The 23,794-nt window shown below is 39.1% G+C and overlaps 1 protein-coding gene across 5 annotated transcripts in view; it reads left to right on the top strand.

Moving 5' to 3' along the window:
* Positions 1-23,201, top strand: part of doc2a (double C2-like domains, alpha) — a 111,362-nt gene extending 88,161 nt beyond the window's left edge. For all 5 annotated transcript variants that reach the window (XM_010873919.4, XM_020050596.3, XM_010873917.4 and 2 more), the window contains 3 exons: positions 17,952-18,033; positions 19,558-19,654; positions 20,357-23,201. In XM_010873919.4, the coding sequence (XP_010872221.2) occupies positions 17,952-18,033; positions 19,558-19,654; positions 20,357-20,493 (316 nt within the window). In that variant the 3' untranslated portion in view covers positions 20,494-23,201. The remainder of the gene's footprint in view (positions 1-17,951; positions 18,034-19,557; positions 19,655-20,356) is intronic.
* The last annotated feature ends 593 nt before the right edge of the window (positions 23,202-23,794 follow it).

Raw genomic sequence — 23,794 nt, 5'->3', positions numbered from 1 at the left:
TCCTAAAAAACTAACCAGACACGAGGTGGAATGTCTTGTCTGGCCTAGTCTAGTTATAAAGGACAGGCATTCCATATTTTATGTTCTCAAGCTACGAAGTACAACAGAGAAACCAGAAGTCATGGAGAGGAACATACAAAATGGTGCCAGTGGTGGACCGTGAATACTGGAGGCTGTCATGTACAATTAAAGAAATTAAATAAGAACACAACACAAAGATCACTTCTTACCAATGTAGTGCCAACTCCAGCAGCAAGGCTTTTGATGACTAAATAAAAGGGGCCTCAGCCGTGCTCTGCAGAGACAGCATGCATCTAAATCACTGGGGAACCAAGCCAGGTTCTGGTCTTAGCTATGACTTGCAGTTGACTAGTAACTGACTAGAGAACTACTACTGTTTAGCTGTTCTCAATCTCAATGTATAGGTGATTAGAATGCTCTCTCATGGAGGAAATTACAAGACCATTTTAAATGGTATAGAAACTAGCATTTTCTCGAAGATTTGCAAAGATTTCAAGGGGTATGAATAATATTGGACATAAAAAAATAATAATGTTTCATAAAAAAATTGAAATAGTTACGTTATTCATTTGTATCTCCAGCACAATGTCTTACCGTGTTTTGTCACTTGTTTGTCATTTCCAGCCAGAAGAAACCTATTGGTCAAATAAAAATTCACTATAGCTGAAAATTTGGCATGGGAATAAATACTTTTGGCCATAACTGTAGATCACTTGATCTAGCTGAATTCTTCATCCAGTATAAACACAAATTATACATAACGTGCAGCATTGAAAAATTTAGGAGAGTTTGTTCCTTTATGGTACACACATTAATAGTCCAAACAACAGGGTTCATTCAACTAATATAATACATAATATCATTTAGTACCAGTGTTGGGGGTAATGCGTTACAAAGCATCAGCTCTCCTTGCTGAAGTTCATTATACTACCAAAGCCGATATGAAGCACTTTACTATTTCGAATACATCATTATTACCCTCACCTATAACAAATCACCGGGGTTGCTGGTATGTTTTGGTGTAATCTCTAGCCTGTTTGACAACCAAAGTTCGATACCAAATCATCCTCTGTTGGACAACCAAAGATGATTGCAAAAGAACATCAAAATACATGTTATTTTTAAAAACGTGATTATTATGAATTGTTTTTAAATAGATTTAGTCATTTTTCACCTTTGAATATAGTCATGAAACATAAATGTATTATGCACATTATTGCAAAGTGATTTCAAATTGCAGTTTTCTTTTTGAGAAGGAATGTGCACAATGCTACAGCTGTTATTTTTGTTCTTCATTGTTCACCACAATGGATCTATCTAGTAAATCTAGTCTGCACATATAGGCTGTATAATAAGCCTGGCCTGAAAATGTGGAGGCACTTGCAATACAAAATAATTTGTATACAAATATTGTTTCTGATTATGGTGTATGATTATTTGAGAGGATAGGAAGTTCAAGTTCATTAGTCACTCTTGCTGTATAATGATTGATAATGTAATATGCTGGTGACTGAGACTGACTCATGTAATAACACAATAACACATTAAAAGTGACCAACACGTGAGTATAGAATCAAAGGACTTATCTTAAAGTAACTAATTAAGTACTTAGTTAAACTAAGTAACATAACACCTTACTTCTTACAGCAAGTAACTAAGTAACATAACCAGTTACTTTATGGGAACTGTAACTAATAACTGTAATTAGTTACAATAGTAACATTCCGCCACACTGTAGTACTTTGTTGGTTTGTCTCTTTTCATACCTGTTTCATGGGAGCAGGTGGGACTACTTTGTCCCTCCACCTTGTATGTCTGCTCCTCTTATGAAGCAAATGGGTTCATTGGTGTGAGATTAAAATGTACCACTGAGACATCAGACAATATTGCACAGACTTTCCAAAACATATCTTTCATTAAACTACACATAATATATGGTCATTTGAAAACAAATCCCAATTCTCCTGTCCTTCTTTATGATATGGGCAAACACACGATTGGTCACATATAGTTTATCTTTTGATTTTATATCTGAAAGAAGCACTTCCATATTGAGATCAAAGCCAATCCTAAAATGTGCCTTTCCGTTGCTGTTCCTGGAGTAAGTCTTGATCCATTGCTGGGCAGAAAATTTCCTTTCTACTGGGGCAGTGGACATGTGAATGGTCAAGACTAGACAGGTAAGCAGAAAGATTTTATATACTATCAATGAGTCTGTTCTGCTGAAGAGAGTTGAACAGATCCATCTGGCTCTTACTCTTAAAGTCAGGCATTCAGTACATCACAGTGACTTCAGCTTTGAGCCGCAGCCGATCAAAATTGGGCCAATAGCTTTACTCGAGACTTGAGAATGCTTGGTTGGAGAGAGTTGGAGTTTCCATTTCCCCAAGGCTTTCATTACCTGATTCCTTGGGAACAGGCTCCTTTGTTGGGGAAGGCTTCTGTTTCCATATTTCTAAGGTAAAGTTTGAGGAAATGTTTCTGTTTCTCTATTTGAAACCTTTGCACTTGGGCCCTCTTAAAACCCTGGTTGTACCCATATTGTTCCCACAGATGGACTCTAATTTCTCCCCCTCTATAGTGTTACAGAAAAAGTAAATCCTGGGCAAGCAGAATTGCATGTCAATCAAAGTACTTGTTTGGAAATCTCCAAACATCACATCAGCGTATGCAAACATGCAGATGAAAGTGGATAAAAGGATGCAGAGCTCAAAGCTTTTCATGTGTGCGAGGTATACGTCTGCCCTGCAAACTGTCTTCGTAAATAGCTTGCTGGTACACAATGTATTCAGGATGTTCTTTGAGGTATATCTTGTTTTAATCCTCACTGCAAAGCAAATGTGAGAAGTTTCACCCTGCTGGAGCAAATATATGGCTTATCTTCCCTGGGCATATTTCCTGCATTGGTTTTGTGCATTTGAATGATGTTGAGTAAAAGGCAACTAGGCCACTGAGATGAGAAAAACAAATTTCGCAAACTTTTCAGCCATTCCAGCAGCTTCTGTCTATCACCAGAACTAGAGTGTATGCGTAGCAATGATATGAACAGGGCCTGCAAGATTGTTTCTTTGACCTTAGATTCCAGTTACACCAGAGGGCCATGACTCACCAAACACAAGTCTATCCAGACCTCTCTGTAACCCTGACCGCCCCGGGGGAATCTGACCCCTGCCCCTGCATCCTCTGTGACATCATCTTACAACAACTGTCTGTAGTGTAACACGGAGTGCATGACATCTGACATGAAAATGTCTGATGTGTCCTTTACATTAAAGGCATTTGGCAGACACTTATATTCAGAGCGATTTCCTAGAGTAAATACTCCATGCTAAAGGGCACAACTACTGTTTTTTATATTTGGTTTATCTTATTGTTTTGGGATTCTAACCAGCAACATATCAATTAGTCACTAAATCATCTTGGCCACTAAGCTGCTTGTCTTACCAACCATGATAGGCATTTTTCTCACCTCTTCCTTCTTGAAATCAATCAAGTTTGCGACTAGGTTGTAGGTGAGGTATCTATAGAATTTGCTGATTGTGCCTATAAACAAGGTTACTGTAGCAAGAAGATTCAATTAGGGACTGATCGTTATTTATAACATCCGGTATCCGTAGGGAAAAATACCCCGAAAAAATGAAGATAGTTGACCATTCCCCAAGCAAAATATATTTTCACTAATCGCTCTAAAAGACAAACCCTCCTGCTCAACTATATGCATTCAAAGGTAGCCTATACCCACTGCCCACTGTACAAACAACTGACCCAATAAAAGTGGAAATCTAAAAAAGTTTTTTGCCTGGATTAGCTATATATTAAAAATTCATTTTTTCTTTACTTTTTACAAACGTCAATGAAAATATGAGTATTGTAACAACTACAGCACCAGCTGACACACAGTCTTATATGCACAATCAACTGCAGTTTTACTAGCCTTCATGCTACTAGCCTTTCTTCCAGATCACTCAACGCCTTTTCACACGGGTAGGATTTACTGTAGGTCTAGCTCGCTGAACATGTTGTGAGTGTGATTTGTGTTCGCAGAGCAAGGCTGTGGTGACCTTCCTATAGCACTCATTTACAATAAAGTCAATGACCCAATGTACATGTTCTGCACGGATACATACTGATAGTCAAACCATCCCCATGGACTGTTCTCTACATTCCTACCGATAGTCTAACCATCCACATGGACTTTTCTCTACATTCATACTGATAGTCCAACCATCCACATGGACTGTTCTCTACATTCATACTGATAATGAAACCATCCACATGGACTGTTCTCTACATTCATACTGATAATGAAACCATCCACATGGACTGTTCTCTACATTCATACTGATAGTCCAACCATCCACATGGACTGTTCTCTACATTCATACTGATAATGAAACCATCCACATGGACTGTTCTCTACATTCATACTGATAGTCTCACCATCCACATGGACTGTTCTCTACATTCATACTGATAGTATAACCATCCACATGGACTGTTCTCTACATAATTACAGTACAACAGCAAGTCAGTTAAACTTCAGGGATATCAATCTGTCCAGTTAGGAAGCATAAGCAATTGTGAATCAGTGTCACCTGTTTTGGTGCAAATGAAAATGACAACAGGTGCACTGGAGAGGCAACAGCAAGACAACCCCCAAAAATGAATGGTTTTGCAGGTGTTGGCCACAGAAAATTGCTCTCACCTTATCCTTCCTGACTGAGCCTTCTCATGTTTGCGTTTTGCTAGTGTCCTTGTCACTACTGGTAGCATGAGGTGGTACCTGCAGCCCATTCAGGTCGCACCGGCAGTCCAGCTCCTCCAGGTTGTCACATCCATATGTGCTGTCGCAAGAAGGTTTGCTGTGTCTCCCAGTACAGTCTCAAGAGCTTGGAGATACCAGGAGAAGGCCATTACACAAGGAGAGCTGGACTGGGCCGTAGAAGGGCATCAACCCAGCAACAGGACCGGTATCTGCTTCTTTGTGGGAGGAGGAACAGGAGGAGCACTGCCAGAGCCCTACACAATGACCTCTAGCAGGCAACTGGTGTGCATGTTTCTGACCAAACTATCAGAAACAGACTATGGGGGTGGCATGAGGCCCTGACTTCCTCTAGTGGGACCTGTGCTCACAGCCGAACACAAGGCAGCTTGGTTGGCATTTGCCAGAGAGCACCAGAACTGGCAGATCCACCATTGGCACCCTGTTCTCTTCACAGATGAGAGCAGGTTCACAATGAGCACGTGACAGACAGGAAAGAGTGGAGACGTCGTGGTGAATGTTATGCTGTTTGCAACCACATCCAGCATGACCGGTTTGGCGGTGGGTCAGTGATGGTCTGGGGAGGCACATCCTTGGAGGGTCACATAGACCTCCACCTGCTAGCCAACGGTACCCTGACTGCTGTTAGCTACCAGGATGAAATCCTGGACCCTGGGTTCTTCCTGGTGCAGGACAATGCTCAGCCTCATGTAGCCAGAGTGTGTAGGCAGTTCCTGGAAGACAAAGGCATTGATGCCATTGACTGGCCCTCACATTCCCCAGACCTGAACCCAATGAATGCATCATACCCGATTGATGTATCAGTGAATCCAACGCCACCAAGTAGCGCCATAGACTGTCTAGGAGCTCACTGATGCCCTGATCCAGGTCTGGGAGGAGATCCCCCAGAACACCATCCACCGTCTCATCAGGAGCAAGCCCAGACGTTGTTGGGAGTGCCCACAGGCACGTGGGGCCATACACACTACTAAGTCACATTATGAGTTGCTGTGTTGAAATTCATGCAAGTTGGAACAGCCTGTGATTTCAAATGTTTACTTAGATTTTTGGTGTGAGTTTGAATCCAGCCCTCAATCGGTTAGTGATTTTGGTTTCCACTGACCGTTGTTACGTCATTTTGTTCTGAACGAATTACATAATGTACAGTAAAGATTTAGCACTTTTTTTTTGAGCATATTATAATTTGCAGTTTTGTAAACATTGATTTTGTCCTAATTGTAATGATCTACTTATTTAATTTCTTCAGTTTGTTTTGGAAAAAGAAAGGTTAATATCCAAGAGAAAATAAATTCCAATCAGAATTTTTCTTTGGTAATACCTAGGTAGAAATTATCTAGCTGCGCTCAACGCACATTGGCTAGCCCCTCAGGCTTTAAATAGAAGATACCAGCCAACATCATTGACAATGACTTCAAATAGAGCAGGATTTTGGAATGACAGTGAAATCAACCAATCACAAACTGTCTTGTAATAGGTGGGTCAATTGTATGATGCCTCAAGGCCCACTAGAGGGCCTAAGTATACTTCACTAATTCAGCCAATAGCGAGCCTTATCTCTTTTTCTCTTTCCATCGAAAAATTGCTTTCAGATTTAAAATCAAAAGACAAGCTACAAGAACCTGCGATTATCTATTCCATAAAGAAGGAAAGGAGAATGGACTTTGCCTTTTTTTTTGTTGCATGCTGGACATTGAATACAGCACAACTTTTTCCCTCTGACAGCATATGCTGTCCGTGGTCTTGAAACAGTGTGGGTAGTTGTGTGGTTAAATTTATTCTGCCACTATTTGAGTGACTGTTTTTTCAAATGTTTCTTTGAAACGACTCAACCATATTTTCTTCTAACATGGTTTCTGCTATCGATATTTGCAACCATTGTGTACGTTTGCTGCTTTTGTGAGCCACAGCTGAGGCGTGACTTAGGACTGTTTGACTATGTCATTAAAGAATTGTTTAAAGGTCTGCAAAAGAAAGGACGGACGTCGTGGTCTGTACACACAGGCTTCCGAGTTCTCTATCTATATGTATGACGTCAGATCTTTCCACTGATGAACTAGCACCAATAGTCACGGTTTGCCACTACTACCAGGGCCCCTAGGCTCCACCTCAATCCATACCAGGGCCCCCCAGATCAACCTCAACACTTACCAGGACTCCTCTTCAAACCACACTAAGGCCCCTTCTCCAAAACGTACACCTATATATAGCCTCTAACTACCAGCATGTGTTAGATATTAAATCTATTTAATATTGTGTTTTTAATATTATAATGTACAGTATATTTATATTCGATATTTCCATGAATGTGAGCCAATAATAATAATCAATAATATACAGTTGAAGTCAGAGATTTACATACACGTAGGTTGTGTGACAGTGCGAGTGCAGTGTGTGCGTAAAAATTTGTCAGTGGAAAAAAGGAGACAAAACTTGAGCAAAAGGGTTAAAAACTTTATCTAGAGAAGGAAAAACACCTTTGACAAGAAACAATAATCTGTGCAGCAGTGTGACTAACAGAACCCATATTTACTGAACTAATGACTACGTGACAACAGGTGTGTCCTCAGGGTGCGCTGCTGCCAGCACTCTCTGGCCGGTTGTTAGTACACCAGTGTGGTGGAGCGCAGGATAGGAAGAGGAGCTGCGGTGCCACGCTGAGCAGACATTACAGGTTGAAGTCATTAAAACTAATTTTTCAACCACTCCACAGATTTCATATTAACAAAGTATAGTTTTGGCAAGTCTGTTAGGACATCTACTTTGTCCATGACAAAAGTAATTTGTGCCGGACCGCGTAAGCGGAGCCGGCTAAGAACAGCGAATGTCTCTTACTGACTGACTGAGTGACTGACTGACTGACTACCCCTTGTTAAATAGCGTAGTGGTTTGAGAAGCGGACCTGCAAACTATTGGTCCCGAGTTCGTATCTCCTCGCAGGTGAAATTAAGTACGCTTTATGAATTATTCTGTATAGAAGAAAACTTTGCTGGCTAAAACCTCCAGTGATTTCATTATAGTAAGCCTGAAATAAAACAGTTTACAGTTATAGTGTGACTATTTCTGGTGGATTTTCAAAGTACATTCATGCATGTGTTTTGGGTCAGGATAGACAAACACATTTGCTGGCTACAACATAGGCTACAGTAGTTACGTTACAGTGAGCCTTTACTAAAACTGTATACGGTTATATTGTGACTGTTTCTTCAGTCTTGCTAGAAATTGCTAAATTCTTATGATTATTCCTAAGAAGTTAGTAGATACCAGTAAGCCTTTTACTGGCTAATAAGCTGTTCAATAAGCTGTTCAAACGGCCAGTGACAAAAGCTAACAGTTCATAGATGCTATTTTTGATGGAGGTAAACTTAATAAGAAACGTTAGTCAGTTTAACACAATGCTCAATAGTGTTTAGTGACTGGTGAAATTCGTAATGCCGTGGCGTTATGGTTAAAGAGAGTGCCTCTCACGTGGAAGACTCAGGTATGAATCTATTGTGAACAACGACATATATTTTATTTCCACTCGTCATTTATTTTATTTCCACTCGTCATTTCACTTGATGAAAAAGTTAGTTATCGTCACCTTTCTTTACAGTTATTGTATCAATGTCATTCACAAATGAAAGAAAAAGTACATTCTTATGCCATGAAATAAAATAGCTTTGGCAGACTTGCTAGCAATTGCTCAATTCCTATGACTATTCCAGTAAGTTAGTAGATACTGGTAAAACCTATTACTGGCTAATAAACTGTTCAAACGGCCATTGGCAAAAGCTAACAGTTCATTGACGCTATTTGTGGTGGAGGTAAACATAGTTAGTCAGTTTAACTGTATCAATATCATTCATGAATGGCCAATTAGCTGTTAAAACAGTCAGTGGCAAAAGAGGACTTATAGACAAGTGGCTATACTGACACCTGTCAAAGGTAGAGCTCTGTGGTGTAGTGGTTAGTGACACAGCCTTTCTTGTGGGCAAACCGGGTTTGAATTCCAAGAGGGCAATACCTTCTATTGCGGTCCGGCTGAACAAAGCTTACCTGGTTTCTTGTCTTAATAGTTGTTTGCACACAGATTATTTCACATATAATTCACTACTTCACAATTCCAGAAGTTTACATACACTAAGTTTACTGTGCCTTTAAACAGCTTGGAAAATCCCAGAAAATGATGTCATGGCTTTAGAAGCTTCTGATAGGCTAATTGACATAATTTGAGTCAATTGGAGGTGTGCCTGTGAATGTATTTCAAGGCCTACCTTCGAACTTAGTGCCTCTTTGCTTGAAATAATGGGAAAAGCAGAGATGGGGACAAGTCACACATGGTCAAGTCCAAGCAAGTCTCAAGTCTTAACCATCAAGTCTCGAGTCAAGTCTCAAGTCACAGTTCAGATAAATCAAGCAAGTCAAGTCAAGGGTTCACCCTAAGCAAGTCAAGTCGAGTCCTTATAAGTTTCAAGTCAAGTCAAGTCACAGTACTAAAGAGATGAACACACACACACACTGTCCTCTGTTTCTGACGTGCGCTTGGTGCAAAGCTCGATTTCAAAATCAAATATTTTTCTCCTCCGCGGTACAATTTTTTGGGGGGATGAAGCGGAGGGATCTTGAATCATTCTGAAGGGGTTGTATTCGCTATAACAACTGCCTCGCTATACCTTATCCCGCTTATTACATGGCTACCTACCAAATAAATCAATAATTTGACACAAAATATTATGATAAAAAATATTATAATGATAATGGTCACATTTCTTACAAGAAAAAATTTAATAAAATATGCAACCAAGGCCAAATTATGACAAACTAAAGATTAATTCATTACTTAATCGTGGTGAAAACTGAGATTACTTTCTTAACTTTCCTTGTGGTTCTTAAAATGACGAATGAAATTTGACGTTGTTGCATATTTTGCATCTGGCAAATCTTTTTTTATTCATACGGTCCAGTTCAAAGTCCTTGTATCCAAACTATTTGTGGAGCTCGACTAACGTTACTGTCTGCCATGTTTGGCGCGGTTTGAATTGTGCAGCGTTAAAGGCACATACGCTGATTAGTGCTGCTGATGTCACAACATATAAAATAATTGTATTGATGTTTGTTTATTATAAGTTCAAGTCATTGTTGAGTCTTCCACTTCAAGTCAAGTCAAGTCTCAAGTAACTTGTTCTCAAGTCAAAGTCAAGTCAAGCCATTTTCATACTTTAATCAAGCAAGTCACAAGTCCTGAAAATAGTCATGTGACTCGAGTCCCCCACCTCTGGGGAAAAGTAAAAGAAAAGACCTCAGAAAAAAACTGTAGACCTCGACAAGTCTGGTTCATCCTTGGGAGCATTTTCCAAATGCCTGAAGGTACCACTTTCATCTGTAACAAACAATTGTATGCAAGTATTAACACCATGGGACCATGAAGCCATCATACAGCTCGGGAAGGAGCCACGTTCTGTCTCCATGAGATGAATGTACTTTGGTGCGAACGTGCAAATCAATACCAGAACAACAGCAGAGGACCTTGTGAAGATGCTGGAGGAAACAGGTACAAAAGTATCTATATCCACAGTAAAACAAGTCCTATACCAACATAACCTGAAAGGCCGCTCAGCAAGGAAGAAGCCACTGCTCCAATACCACCATAAAAAAGACTGACTACGGTTTGTTACCGCACATGTGAAAAAAGATTCTACTTTGTGGAGAAATTTCCTCTGGTCTGATGAAACAAAAATTTAACTGGCCATAATGACCATCGTTATGTTTGGAGGAAAAAGGGGGAGGCTCAAGAACACCATCCCAACCGTGAAGAATGGGGGTGGTAGCATCATGTTGTGGGGGTGCTTTGCTGCAGGAGGGACTGGTGCACTTCTCAAAATAGGTGGCATCATGTGGAAGGAATATTATGCAGATATAATGAAGCTACATCTCAAGACATCAGTCAGGAAGTGAAAGCTTGGTTGCAAATGGGTCTTCCAAATGGACAATGACCCCAAGCATACTACCAATGTTGTGGAAAAATAGCTTAAGGACAACAAAGTCAAGGTATTGGAGTGGCTTTCGCAAAGCTCTGACCTCCATCCTATAGAACATTTGTGGGCAGAACTAAAAAAGAGGCCTACAAACCTGATTCAGTTACACTAATTCTGCAAGGAGGAATTTATTGTGGGAAGCTTGTGGAAACCTACCCGAAAAGTTTGAACCAAATTAAACAATTTAAAGGCAATGCCATCAAATACTAATTGAGTGTATGTAAAATGTGAATGAAAGAAATAAAAGATGAAATCAATCATTTTCTCTACTATTATTCTGGCATTGCATATCCTTAAAATAAAGTGGCGATGCTAACTGACCTAAGACAGAGTTTTAACTAGGATTAAATGTCAGGAATTGTGAACAACTGAGTGTGAATATATTTGACTACGGTGCATGTAAACTTCCGACTTCAGCTGTATATATTAATTATTATTGGTGTTTAGATTAATTTTGTAGGTTTTGTAGTTTGTTGTTGTGTAAGATTGTTCTCAGCCTCCCTTTTAAGACTCTTTTGATAAAACAAAACAAATGCGACCCATCCCACTACACACAACATTCTATAATTCATGTTTTTATTTAAAAGGTCAAATCAGAAACTTATTTTACATGTCATATCGTTTTTTTTAACAAAGACCAAAACAGCTTGCTAACAATGTAGATGGGTCAGCCAGTCCAACTTAATATAAAAACAAAGGGAATATGGTTGGTCATAATCCGTGCAGCACACATAACCTTTCATATATTCCAGTGCTGGACATGACGTTGAATATGTTATGCCAAAAGCTAGCTACATAAAAGGGCTGTTGCTGCGTTTACTAACATGACTTCACAAATTCTCCAACCACTAGCTGCTGCAATGTACACAGCTAATCAAAAGGAGCAAATGTTGAGAAAATGTGCTGACGGGCAGGCAGACTGATATTCCAACATTTTGGGGAGTATGATTACAAATTTATGAAGCAATCCATTTGTGTCATGGAGAGTTAGCCTCCCCTTAGTAAAGATATGTTACTTCAAAACATTAGAATGCAGACATAACAGCCCTTGTTAGAAGACAGCATTAGAATGCAGACTTAACAGCCCTTGTTAGAAGACAGCATTAGAATGCAGACTTAACAGCCCTTGTTAGAAGACAGCATTAGAGCTGAGGTTTAAACAAACGTTGTTGTTTAAACCTCAGCTTATATGATTGGACAATCTCCATTAATTAAAATACATTGTACAAGATTATATTTTTTATGAATATTTGTTATCACATTTCCCTGCTTACGATTACATGTTATTGTCACAGCCCAAAGTTGTTGTGAGTCTTCAGAAAGGCTTCGCTGCCAAAATGTCCATTAATAAGGGTAGGAACCGCACACTGGAGATGACTGACTACCGACCTTGACTTCAGTTCGGTCTCTTCTTTATTTATAATTCAGAAAAATCTTCTTGTCATTCAGGCACTCTACAATATCTCACTAGAAGATAAAGGGATCTTGCCAAGCTTCAGGCATAATTATTGAAACCTACGAAGAATTAAGGCAGCTGGTCACAATTAGGCAAAGGCATCGTTAGCCATGGGCGTCCGGGGCTAATGCAACGTTTCTTTTATGACTAGCCCCGGTTCTCATATTGACCCAAAAAAAATTGCCCCTGATCTACTCATCTCTAATTCCGATCGCGCATTATGACAATGTAGACGTCGTTAGCGTGTACATCGACATTTTCCGTATCTACATTCAAGACCCTGTACTTTTTGTCGCAGGAATGAAAAAAAAAAAGCCACGGATGTATTGTGATCCTAGCGACGCCTCTGGGCAAAGGTGGACACCCCTCTATTAAATACTTTATATAATGTGGCTACACACTTGAAAAAGACAACTAGCATAGTGTTAAATCTGCCATGTTGTCCATGTCCACTTGTGCAGCTAATGCACGCTACATTGTCCTCTCTATTTTCAACCAAGAAATGCAAGCAATATACAGGTGCTGGTCATATAATTAGAATATCATCAAAACGTTTATTTATTTCAGTAATTCCATTCAAAAAGTGAAAGTTGTATAATGTATACATTAATTCCACACAGACCGATATATTTCAAGTGTTTATTTCTTTTAATTGTGATGGTTATAACTGACAACTAATGAAAATCCCAAATTCAGTATCTCCGAAAAATTTTATATAACTTAAGACCAATACAAAAAAATGATTTTTAGAAATGTTGGCCAACTGAAAAGTATGAACATGAAAAGTATGAGCATGTACAGCACTCAATACTTAGCTGGGGCTCCCCTTTTGCCTGAATTACTGCAGCAATGCGGTGTGGCATGGAGTCGATCAGTCTGTGGCACTGCTCAGGTGTTATGAGAGCCCATGTTGCTCTGATAGTGGCCTTCAGCTCTTCTGCATTGTTGGGTCTGGCGTATCGCATCTTCCTCTTCACAATACCCCATAGATTTTCCTGATCCTGGCAGCACAGTCAATGGTGGTCTTTTGGACAGCTGTCAAGTCAGCAGTCTTCCCCATAATTGTGTAGCCTACAGAACTAGACTGAGAGACCATTTAAAGGCCTTTGCAGGTGTTTTGGGTTAATTAGCTGATTAGAGTGTGGCAGTGACCCCAGGTGTCTTCAATATTGAACCTTTTCACAATATTCTAACTTTCTAAAATACTGAATTTGGGGTTTTCATTAGTTGTCAGTTATAATCATCAAAATTTAAATAAATAAACACTTGAAATATATCGGTCTATGTGGAATGAATGTGTACGTTATACAAGTTTCAGGAATTCCTGAAATAAATCAACTTTTTGATGATATTCTAATTATATGACCAGCACCTGTATATTCTTAACATAACCTAGAACTATTAACATGTTATTTAAAAAGAAATATGAAATCATCCATCAGCTTTATAATTAATCGCAGTCAATATTATTGTTGTCTAATTTTGTTATGCTATGTTCTTGTTAACAGACTTGCATAAAAAACGAAACAGAGCTTTGTCAAGTTATTTTCCCCCATCTTTGCCTTGACGCCACATCGTAAATCTCCCTTGACCTCTTCAGCTGTACTATGCTCGGTTGCAGATTTTATTGACCATAAATTGTATTTTGCCACTTTCTCCAGAAAAACAAATCGACTCGCCCAAGCCCATTAAAAGTAGCCCAATTTCATAGGAAACACACTCCACCTGGCAACACACAATAGGGAAAAGGTTTCGTCTTACCGTCATTTTTGCGGCAGTGTTTCGTTGGTATTTTATATATGAGCTCCAAATCATGTTTTACCATGCCAACACACAGAGGCGGTGCAACATTTTGGGAAGGCTGTTGCCTATAATCTTTGAATGCAGCAAAAACCCAGTGTATAGATATGTAGAATTCCACCCGCTAAAGTGGCTAATAAGTGTGACTGCGTTACACGCAACAGCCAAATTCTACCCGCATTTAGCTGGTGGGTGGGTGCCAATGTCAAGCCCTGTTGCCAAACATTAGGCATTCTAATTGAAGCTATCCTGGAGTAAAGAAACAAGTCTCAATAGTATATATTAAACAGTAATATTTGAAATAAAGGTATTGTACAAGGATTTAAATATATACATACTGTATATTTATAGTGAGCATGTCATATATGAATACATGTATAGTTGTGCATATAATTGTAAAAATATGGAACCATAAATTATAATATAACATTTATAATATAACATCTATAAGGTAACATCTATAAGGTAACATCTATAAGGTAACATCTATAAGGTAAAATGCAAACGTACAGTTGCACACAGATTACCTACGGATACACATGAGGAAGGAGGGGGAGGACTTTTTGGGAGGTGGGATTTACTAGTGGTTCACTGCAGGTGTAAAATGTATTTGTGTTATATTGTTTGTTTTGTTAAGCTCAAAAAACAAATAGAGGAGGTTATGGACAAGTTAATAGTGTACTACATCAAACCAACTTAGCCTTAGTGTCAGCAACATCAGATCAGATGGTTGGTGAACCAACGAAAATTGATCCCAAATGCAGACAGAAAAAAGATTTGGCAGAATAGGAAATCCAAGACAGAGAAAGTTGGGGGGAGAGAAGTACATAGAGTTAATGGGTGAGAAAGACTGAATATTATAAGGAGGATGGAAGGCTGGCTGAAAGGAATAGGTTAAAGAGTGAGGAGAAAGGAGAGCGAGGGCCAAAAGTGAAGAGAGAGAGTGGAGTAGCATACAAAGCGGTAGAAACATCAGGGTAGAAGGGATTATCTGGGCCTAGTCCAATTAGGATTCTTCTCAGCTTCTGCTCATCCAACTCGTCTTTGGCATTGGTCGGACAGTAAATCAATAGAGTCAAAGCTTCTATTGCTATTTTAGATGTCTACTTGTTGCTATTGTGAAGGACTGATTCACAAGACTCAAATATCTCTGGCTTAGACCAATCCAAATTTCAGTTGTTTAAGTATCAAATAGGGAGAAGCTAGCAATTAACTAAATTGGATCTGAGAGATTGTAATGGAATTGGGCCAAGAAACTGTCATTTACATTTTGTTTTAATTATTTAGCCATGGGTTAAACTGGGATTTGGGAAGTTGGGGAGCCCTACTTTCTACTTTCGAGGTGTATCTAAAGTGTTAAACTGCTGACCAGTGGAAGTACGGATGCTCAGCTCTTGCCTAATTTAACCAGCAGCACAGTCTCACCCAATCCTGATCCTGGCAGCACAGTCTCACCCAATCCTGATCCTGGCAGCACAGTCTCACCCAATCCTGATCCTGGCAGCACAGTCTCACCCAATCCTGATCCTGGCAGCACAGTCTCACCCAATCCTGATCCTGGCAGCACAGTCTCACCCAATCCTGATCCTGGCAGCACAGTCTCACAGTGAATTTGTGAACATACAAAAAGTAACATCAAGGACTGCGTGCGGTTTTGTGCACTTCTGATTCATGCGAAACCGCACAAATTTATAAGCCATATTTTGTGTGTTTTTGTTCATTTCAGGGGGACCAGATTTGTGTGACAATGTTAGGTTTTGCTATGGAGTTGTGTTGTTGGGGATGGTGGCCAGGGAAAACATAACCGACTCAAACCCCAATGCTTGTGATCAGAAAGAGGCATTCTTTAAAACTCCATAGACTTATTACTGCACCTAGTCACCGTATTAAACACACTGTATTACAGTATTGTATTAAACACACTGTATTACAGTATTGTATTAAACATACTGTATTGCAGTATTGTATTAAACATACTGTATTACAGTATTGTATTAAACATACTGTATTACAGTATTGTATTAAACACACTGTATTATAGTATTGTATTAAACATACCTAGTTGCTGTATTAAACACACTGTATTATAGTATTGTATTAAAAATACCTAGTTGGTGTATTAAACATACTGTATTATAGTATTGTATTAAACATACAGTATTACAGTATTGTATTAAACACACTGTATTATAGTATTGTATTAAACATACTGTATTACAGTATTGTATTAAACACACTGTATTATAGTATTGTATTAAACATACAGTATTACAGTATTGTATTAAACACACCTAGTTGCTGTATTAAACATACAGTATTACAGTATTATATTAAACATACTGTATTATAGTATTGTATTAAACACACCTAGTTGCTGTATTAAACACACCTAGTTGCTGTATTAAACATACTGTATTAAAGTATTGTATTAAACATACTGTATTATAGTATTGTATTAAACACACTGTATTATAGTATTGTATTAAACATACTGTATTACAGTATTGTATTAAACATACAGTATTACAGTATTGTATTAAACACACTGTATTATAGTATTGTATTAAACATACTGTATTACAGTATTGTATTAAACACACTGTATTATAGTATTGTATTAAACATACTGTATTATAGTATTGTATTAAACATACCGTATTACAGTATTGTATTAAACATACCGTATTACAGTATTGTATTAAACACACCTAGTTGCTGTATTAAACATACAGTATTCCAGTATTATATTAAACATACTGTATTATAGTATTGTATTAAACACACCTAGTTGCTGTATTAAACACACCTAGTTGCTGTATTAAACATACTGTATTAAAGTATTGTATTAAACATACTGTATTATAGTATTGTATTAAACACACCTAGTTGCTGTATTAAACACACCTAGTTGCTGTATTAAACATACTGTATTAAAGTATTGTATTAAACATACTGTATTATAGTATTGTATTAAACACACCTAGTTGCTGTATTAAACATACAGTATTACAGTATTGTATTAAACATACTGTATTATAGTATTGTATTAAACACACCTAGTTGCTGTATTAAACACACCTAGTTGCTGTATTAAACATACTGTATTAAAGTATTGTATTGCATAAACATTATTTGTGCATTTACTTACAAATTAGATCACCTTGAAACACTCTAAATATGGCCTGTAAATGTGTACACTTTCATACAGCTCAGGTGTCCCAAAAATGCACAAAACCTTGTCATTATTTTTGTATGTATTTGCACAAAGTTACTTTGAGACTGTGAGTCATCCTGGTAAGCCAAAATGGTTGACTTTTTGTTTCTACCTATTAAAACCAGATGTGTTTCCACCATCTAGAATCAGCACTTGGCGAAACTGGAATAAATGTATGTCTGTGTCCCCATGTTCCTCTGAATTTTATTTTCGTTTAGTCTATTGTGGTAAAATGTTCCAAAGCAATTATTTATCCCTAGGTAAAATGGCCAGGAACAGATGAGAGCTCCACTTGCTATCGCTCGCCCCCGCACACACACTGTCACATTTACACACACACTGTCACACTTACACACACACTGTCACACTTACACACACCGTCACCCCACCCGTCTCTCAGACAGATCAAAGCCAAGTCTCTCACTGTGCACATTTGTTTCCTTTGGTGGCTGTGTGTGTGTGTGTGTGTTTATAAGTACCTGCATGTGTGTGTGTGTTACCCACAGTTTAGGAAGCATATCATCATTTCATCCACAGACAGTGGGAAGTCACCACATGGTACTGAGTGACACATTGTGTTGATATATCCCTCTCTCCCTCTGACTCTCTCATTATCACTGTCTCCCTCTTTCCCCCTCCTTTTTCCATCCATCCCTCTCTCAGATACCTGAAGCCCGACACACAGAAGAAATCCAAACACAAAACAGCTGTGATTAAAAAGACCCTTAACCCAGAATTCAATGAGGTATGACCCTGCTCAATACCCGGGGGAAAGGAACCGTGTGTGTTTGTGTGTGCGCGCACAGCATGTTTTGTGTGCTGAAGTGGATTTTTGCTCTCTGGTGGTCAATGTTAATGTCAGTGCTAATGAGATGTCCAGTCAAATTTCCTGCACTCTCCTCACAAGTATCTCTCATATTTTGCTCTGTTGCAGTCTTTGTGTTGTCTTTTTTCCTCTCATCTCTCTCTTTCTTCTGTCTTTAGCTCTCTCATCTCCGTCTCACCTCTCTTACTCACTTGTACACAATGTTCAGTACTTTTACCTTTTCTCAGTCTCTCATTCTCTGCACCTCCTGTTCTTTCCTCTTCCATTTGTTCTTTCCCTGGCGACACATCAATGTATTAATAAAAACATGGGATCAGATTTGATCAGATCACTTTTCCCTGACACTCGCATACAGCAGTTGTTTTGACAGTGTCGGCGGTGGCGGTATGTTAGAGCTGTCAAACCCATAAGCAGCCCCGAGTGGTAAGGCCGAGTCAGGCTATCGTGGACGCTGTCATTGGATGCACCCCTGTCAAATTAGCACCAATCTCATGGAGCCTCTACGCCTTGGAATAAATCCTTGCTCTTTCGCTTTAGAAGTATCTATTTACGTGCCTATTCACAGCCCACACTTTCTAGTACTTTCTACACTTCTGCCACTTGTGCAAAAGCGGCTGTCTGTTTGGCTCTAACATAGCTAAATATCATTTCCCGTTTTCCTCTCTGCCCTCTAGCTCCCTTTTTTTAAACTGTCAGCATTAAGAATGCTAATAAAAATGCAGAGCCTTTCACTTAAATGTAGTCAGATGTAATGTACTTCTGATGAGTCCCTGAAGTAATGGCAGCAATGTAGCTCTTCTGAAACCTATTACTTTCTGATTACATTCAAATCCAAGTGGAAACAATTTGCAGGCTCAGTAAGCTATAGGCCAATCTAATGCTAGGTGCTCCCAGTCATCTGTTTAATACATTATACAGTAAATACTGTATTTCAACACCTATTTCTAAAGCTGTATAATCTTGATGTATTAAATTGCCAGGTACCTGGAGAACTACCCTTCTGTTGATCTTAATTCTAACCCGGTACCTGGAGAACTACACTTCTGTTGATCTTAATTCTAACCCGGTACCTGGAGAACTACCCTTCTGTTGGTCTTAATTCTAACCCGGTACCTGGAGAACTACCCTTCTTTTGGTCTTAATTCTAACCCTGTTCTTGGAGAGATAGCCTCCTGTAGATTTTAACTCCAAACCTGTTCCTGGACAGCTACTCTCCTCCAATTAGTCTTAACATTGACTGTGTTCCCAAAGAGGTATCCTGTTGGTTTTGACTCCAACCTTGTCCTTGGAGAATTAATCTCCGGTAGTGTTTTTTCCAAACCTAATTTAGCACAACTGATTCTAATAAATAGCTGAATGAATAGCCAATTCATCACTACTGTAAGTTGCTCTGCATCAAATCCTCTGTTGATTGACTTTAAATGTTGCTTCTCTCTCATAAAGGAATTCTTCTATGAGATCTCTCTGTCAGAACTGTCCAATAAGACACTGGAGGTCACAGTCTGGGATTATGACCTTGGGCGCTCCAACGACTTCATAGGTAAGACTCTTCCACACACACACACACACACACACACACACACACACACACACACACACACACACACACACACACACACACACACACACACACACACACACACACACACACACACACACACACACACACACACACACACACACACACACACACACACACACACACACACACACACACACACACACACACACACACACACACACACACACCCTAGCCTGACACATCCCTGTGCCCAGAGCCAAGTATTAAAAAATTATAGCCAGGTTTTGGTTTTAGAATGGCAGTTACATTAGGTTAGACACTTTAATCTCAAAATGTTGTTACAAAAATACGAGAATGCCCTTATGACAATTCCTGATAAAATGGCTGGCTAAAAACAATAAAAACAGAGCATCAGAAAGAACAGATGTTTTTATTGATTAATGTATATCTAAATGTATTCTGTATCCTGGTGTCAACAGATTGCATATTTGCTCTCAAATGTTTTGAAAACCATTAAAAATAAATAAACAGTACGACAGGGAAGAGTGAAATATCCCTTAGCAATGTTGAAAGTAGGACATTGAATAAGACTACAATTCCCATCTCCTGTTTCAAGTCTGTGGGTTAGACTCACAGAAGCCCACCGTTTCTGCATAGGTACCAATGGGACTAGTAACTCCTGAGAGGTTTCCATGGTGACACTATTCGTTCTATTGGCAGGTGGTGTGTGCCTGAGCTGTCACTCACAGGGAGACGCCCACCGACATTGGATGGAGTGCCTTAAAAACAAGGGCCAGAGGGTAGAGCGCTGGCACGTACTGACCAACGAGCTCCCGAGATCAGTATCTCACGACTGAAGCTAAACATCTGCTGAGACCCAAGGATGTGCGCCAATTCTCCACCCTACTCGCAAAGTGTGCAATTAGAATATGCACCCTTGCACACTACCAGTCATGGATATCTCAATGGTAGAAATGCTATTTTTCATTCCTTACATACACATTATAGCAGACCTAGTCATGCTGGGACCATCAGGGTGCAGTGAAAATAGGCAACCCTTGTTCAATAATATAATGGCCATGAGTAAAATTTGATCATTGTTTCGATGCTCCTGAACCACCCCAGTCAATGCTTACAACAGTCCAATACTTTTCAAACCATGATGGTGAGTGTGCAACTATGTGCACGCTTTAGGAGAAGCCTGAGGTATCAGTATGCCGGGCCTAGCCCCTCTTACCCCCTACCACCTAAGCACTATTGAGCCCAGTATATATATATATACATTTATATATATTAGATTATATATTACAAAGTGATATAACAGAAATTGGAATTAAATACAATTAAATGTATAGTAATAAAATAAATAGAACAGACATATCATTGACTTGATGATTTGAGTGAGGACTAGTGCTGGGACTGATGTAACATGATCAACATAGACTACAACGCCCACTAATCACAGGCCTTTGGTTGATGTGCTTAGAGAAACTTACTTCTGCTTAGAAATTCCTGTTTTCAAATTATTTTCTCACTTGCAATTCTTCTGTATGATAAATAGTCTTTAGTAGAAAAATTTTAAGTTTGAAATGAAATAACGTTGCCAATTTTAATAGGATAATTGTTAATAGGATAATTGATACCTACAACAATAGCAGCTTAAAGGGTAATAATAATAATTAATCAAATACACAGTAATGATTTAAACATTGTTCTTTTTATCGTCATCACATCTATTCAGGCAATTTATAGCAATATGGAAACTTTTGGCCACCTCTAATTGGGACACCTGTTCTATTAACTATATCTATTCTCATCGTATCATACAGGTTACATTTTGATTATATTTGTATACTAGGCCCCTCAGATCTGAGAGGATTGAATGGAGAAACAACATGAAGGAACCCATCTTGTCTGAGCACAAGTGGGAAGCAATGACCATGTTGATCCTATCTAAATCTTTCAAATCTACCGTAGCGCCTTGGAAGTGGGTATGGCTTGATTTGGAACTCTTTGAACATTTCCAGGCTCTCACTAGGTAGGGGTGACTTGCCCCACCATGGGGAGCAATGTACCTGTATGTTTCTGTGTCCATAGAGGTATTTTATAACACCCCATCACACTGCCGTGATTGAAAACCTAGGGCTCCATCTACATTACAAACCTTCCTATGTTCTCTGTCTCCTTGCTAATCTGCTGTTTCAAGTCAGTCTAAATAAAGCAAAAATATGTATTGATATTTATGCACAGTAAACCCATATAGCGTTAAACTGCATGGAGAAGATGCATGCTGAAGACAAGTCATATGCAAGGCCTGGATGTTTATTCAACACAACTCCTATCTGCTCTGGAATGGACTCAATGATTTTCTGGTTTTAACTGCTGTTTTAAGTTATAGGTTTGTCAGTGGTATGGGGAATACGGTTCTAATTGCCTTATGACCTTAATACAAACATTGACATTCAGAACTCAACATCACACCTTCAAATGAATCGTATTTCATCTGCACGTTTCAGCTGTTTTTTGGGCTCTTCGCTTGTTCAACCGATTTGATTGACTTACGTAACTGTTATGGTTAGGTCAACGGCAAATGGATATCTACATTTGTAATGATATGCCTATATTACCACAAAATCACCAATATATAACAGATCCTGACTGTATTGTTAAAACTCTATTCCCCAAGATGCACTACTGTGTTGTAAAGCAGTGCACTACTGTGTTGTAAAGCAGTGCACTACTGTGGTATAAAGCAGTGCACTACTGTGGTATAAAGCAGTGCACTACTGTGGTATAAAGCAGTGCACTGCTGTGGCATAAAGCAGTGCACTACTGTGGCATAAAGCAGTGCACTACTGTGGCATAAAGCAGTGCACTACTGTGGCATAAAGCAGTGCACTACTGTGGCATAAAGCAGTGCACTACTGTGGCATAAAGCAGTGCACTACTGTGGCTTAAAGCAGTGCACTACTGTGGCATAAAGCAGTGCACTACTGTGGCATAAAGCAGTGCACTACTGTGGTATAAAGCAGTGCACTACTGTGGTATAAAGCAGTGCACTACTGTGGTATAAAGCAGTGCACTACTGTGGCATAAAGCAGTGCACTACTGTGGTATAAAGCAGTGCACTACTGTGGCATAAAGCAGTGCACTACTGTGGTATAAAGCAGTGCACTACATAGGTAATGGGGCTCCATTTGGGACAGGAACATTCTCACACCTGTCAATGATATTATGACTGCAGTTCTTCCATGTTGATGCATGACGCAATACAGTATTAATAAATTAAATTGTTGTCCCCTCCCTAAAATACTCAAAAAAATCCATAACTAAAAATTCTAATGTAACATGTTATTGAGGTGTCTTCCCTGTAATTTCATTTTGGTTTTCTGAGATGTTTTTCTTATATTTGTCCCTTAATGCACGACTGAATGTATGAATGTGGGATTTTACTATCACGTTTCAATGGCTGTATACAATCTAATCTTGTTGTGCTTTTAACGATCGTTGTTCTATATTTATATCTTTGTGTACAATATGACAATAAATTTGGAATGCAATACTGTATGAATCTGACTTGATTTTTCTATCAGGGACATCCTCTCAATGCTATTAAAAACAGCCAAGTTAACTCTCTCCTGCCCCCTAGTGGTGTAATGTATACATTTCAGACATTTACATGTTAGTCATTTTATGAAGCCCTGCTCCCCCCAGTCCACCCTGACATTAGTGATGCCCATGTTTAGTACCTGTAGTACTACACAGAGAGGGGATGAATGAGACATCTGGAAGCTGGGGATGATTAGATGGCCTGGATGAGAGCCAGATAGAAAATTTGCTATCTGGCAACTGAGACTAACACCCCAACTATTGCCATGGGAACATTAGTGACCACAGAGAGTCAAGACATCAATTTCAATATCCCACCTAGATTATGGCACTATGCATAGTAATGTCCACTTTGGTGCGCTCGGATGCATCTGGTCTCAGATTAAGGTACAGGCCAGGACCAATCCTGCTTAGCTTCAGAAGCTGGATGCATGTTGCTATGCTACTGGCTACACATATTAAAATGTTTGATGTGTAGCCAGCAGCTCACATGTCCAACTCCACAGTGCAACAATAATGGTGAATCTATTAGCTCTGCTGTATTTAACA

The sequence above is a fragment of the Esox lucius genome, chromosome 11 (assembly GCF_011004845.1).
Source record: "Esox lucius isolate fEsoLuc1 chromosome 11, fEsoLuc1.pri, whole genome shotgun sequence".
Taxonomy (NCBI): domain Eukaryota; kingdom Metazoa; phylum Chordata; class Actinopteri; order Esociformes; family Esocidae; genus Esox; species Esox lucius.
This window is presented reverse-complemented; position numbering and strand designations above follow the sequence as displayed.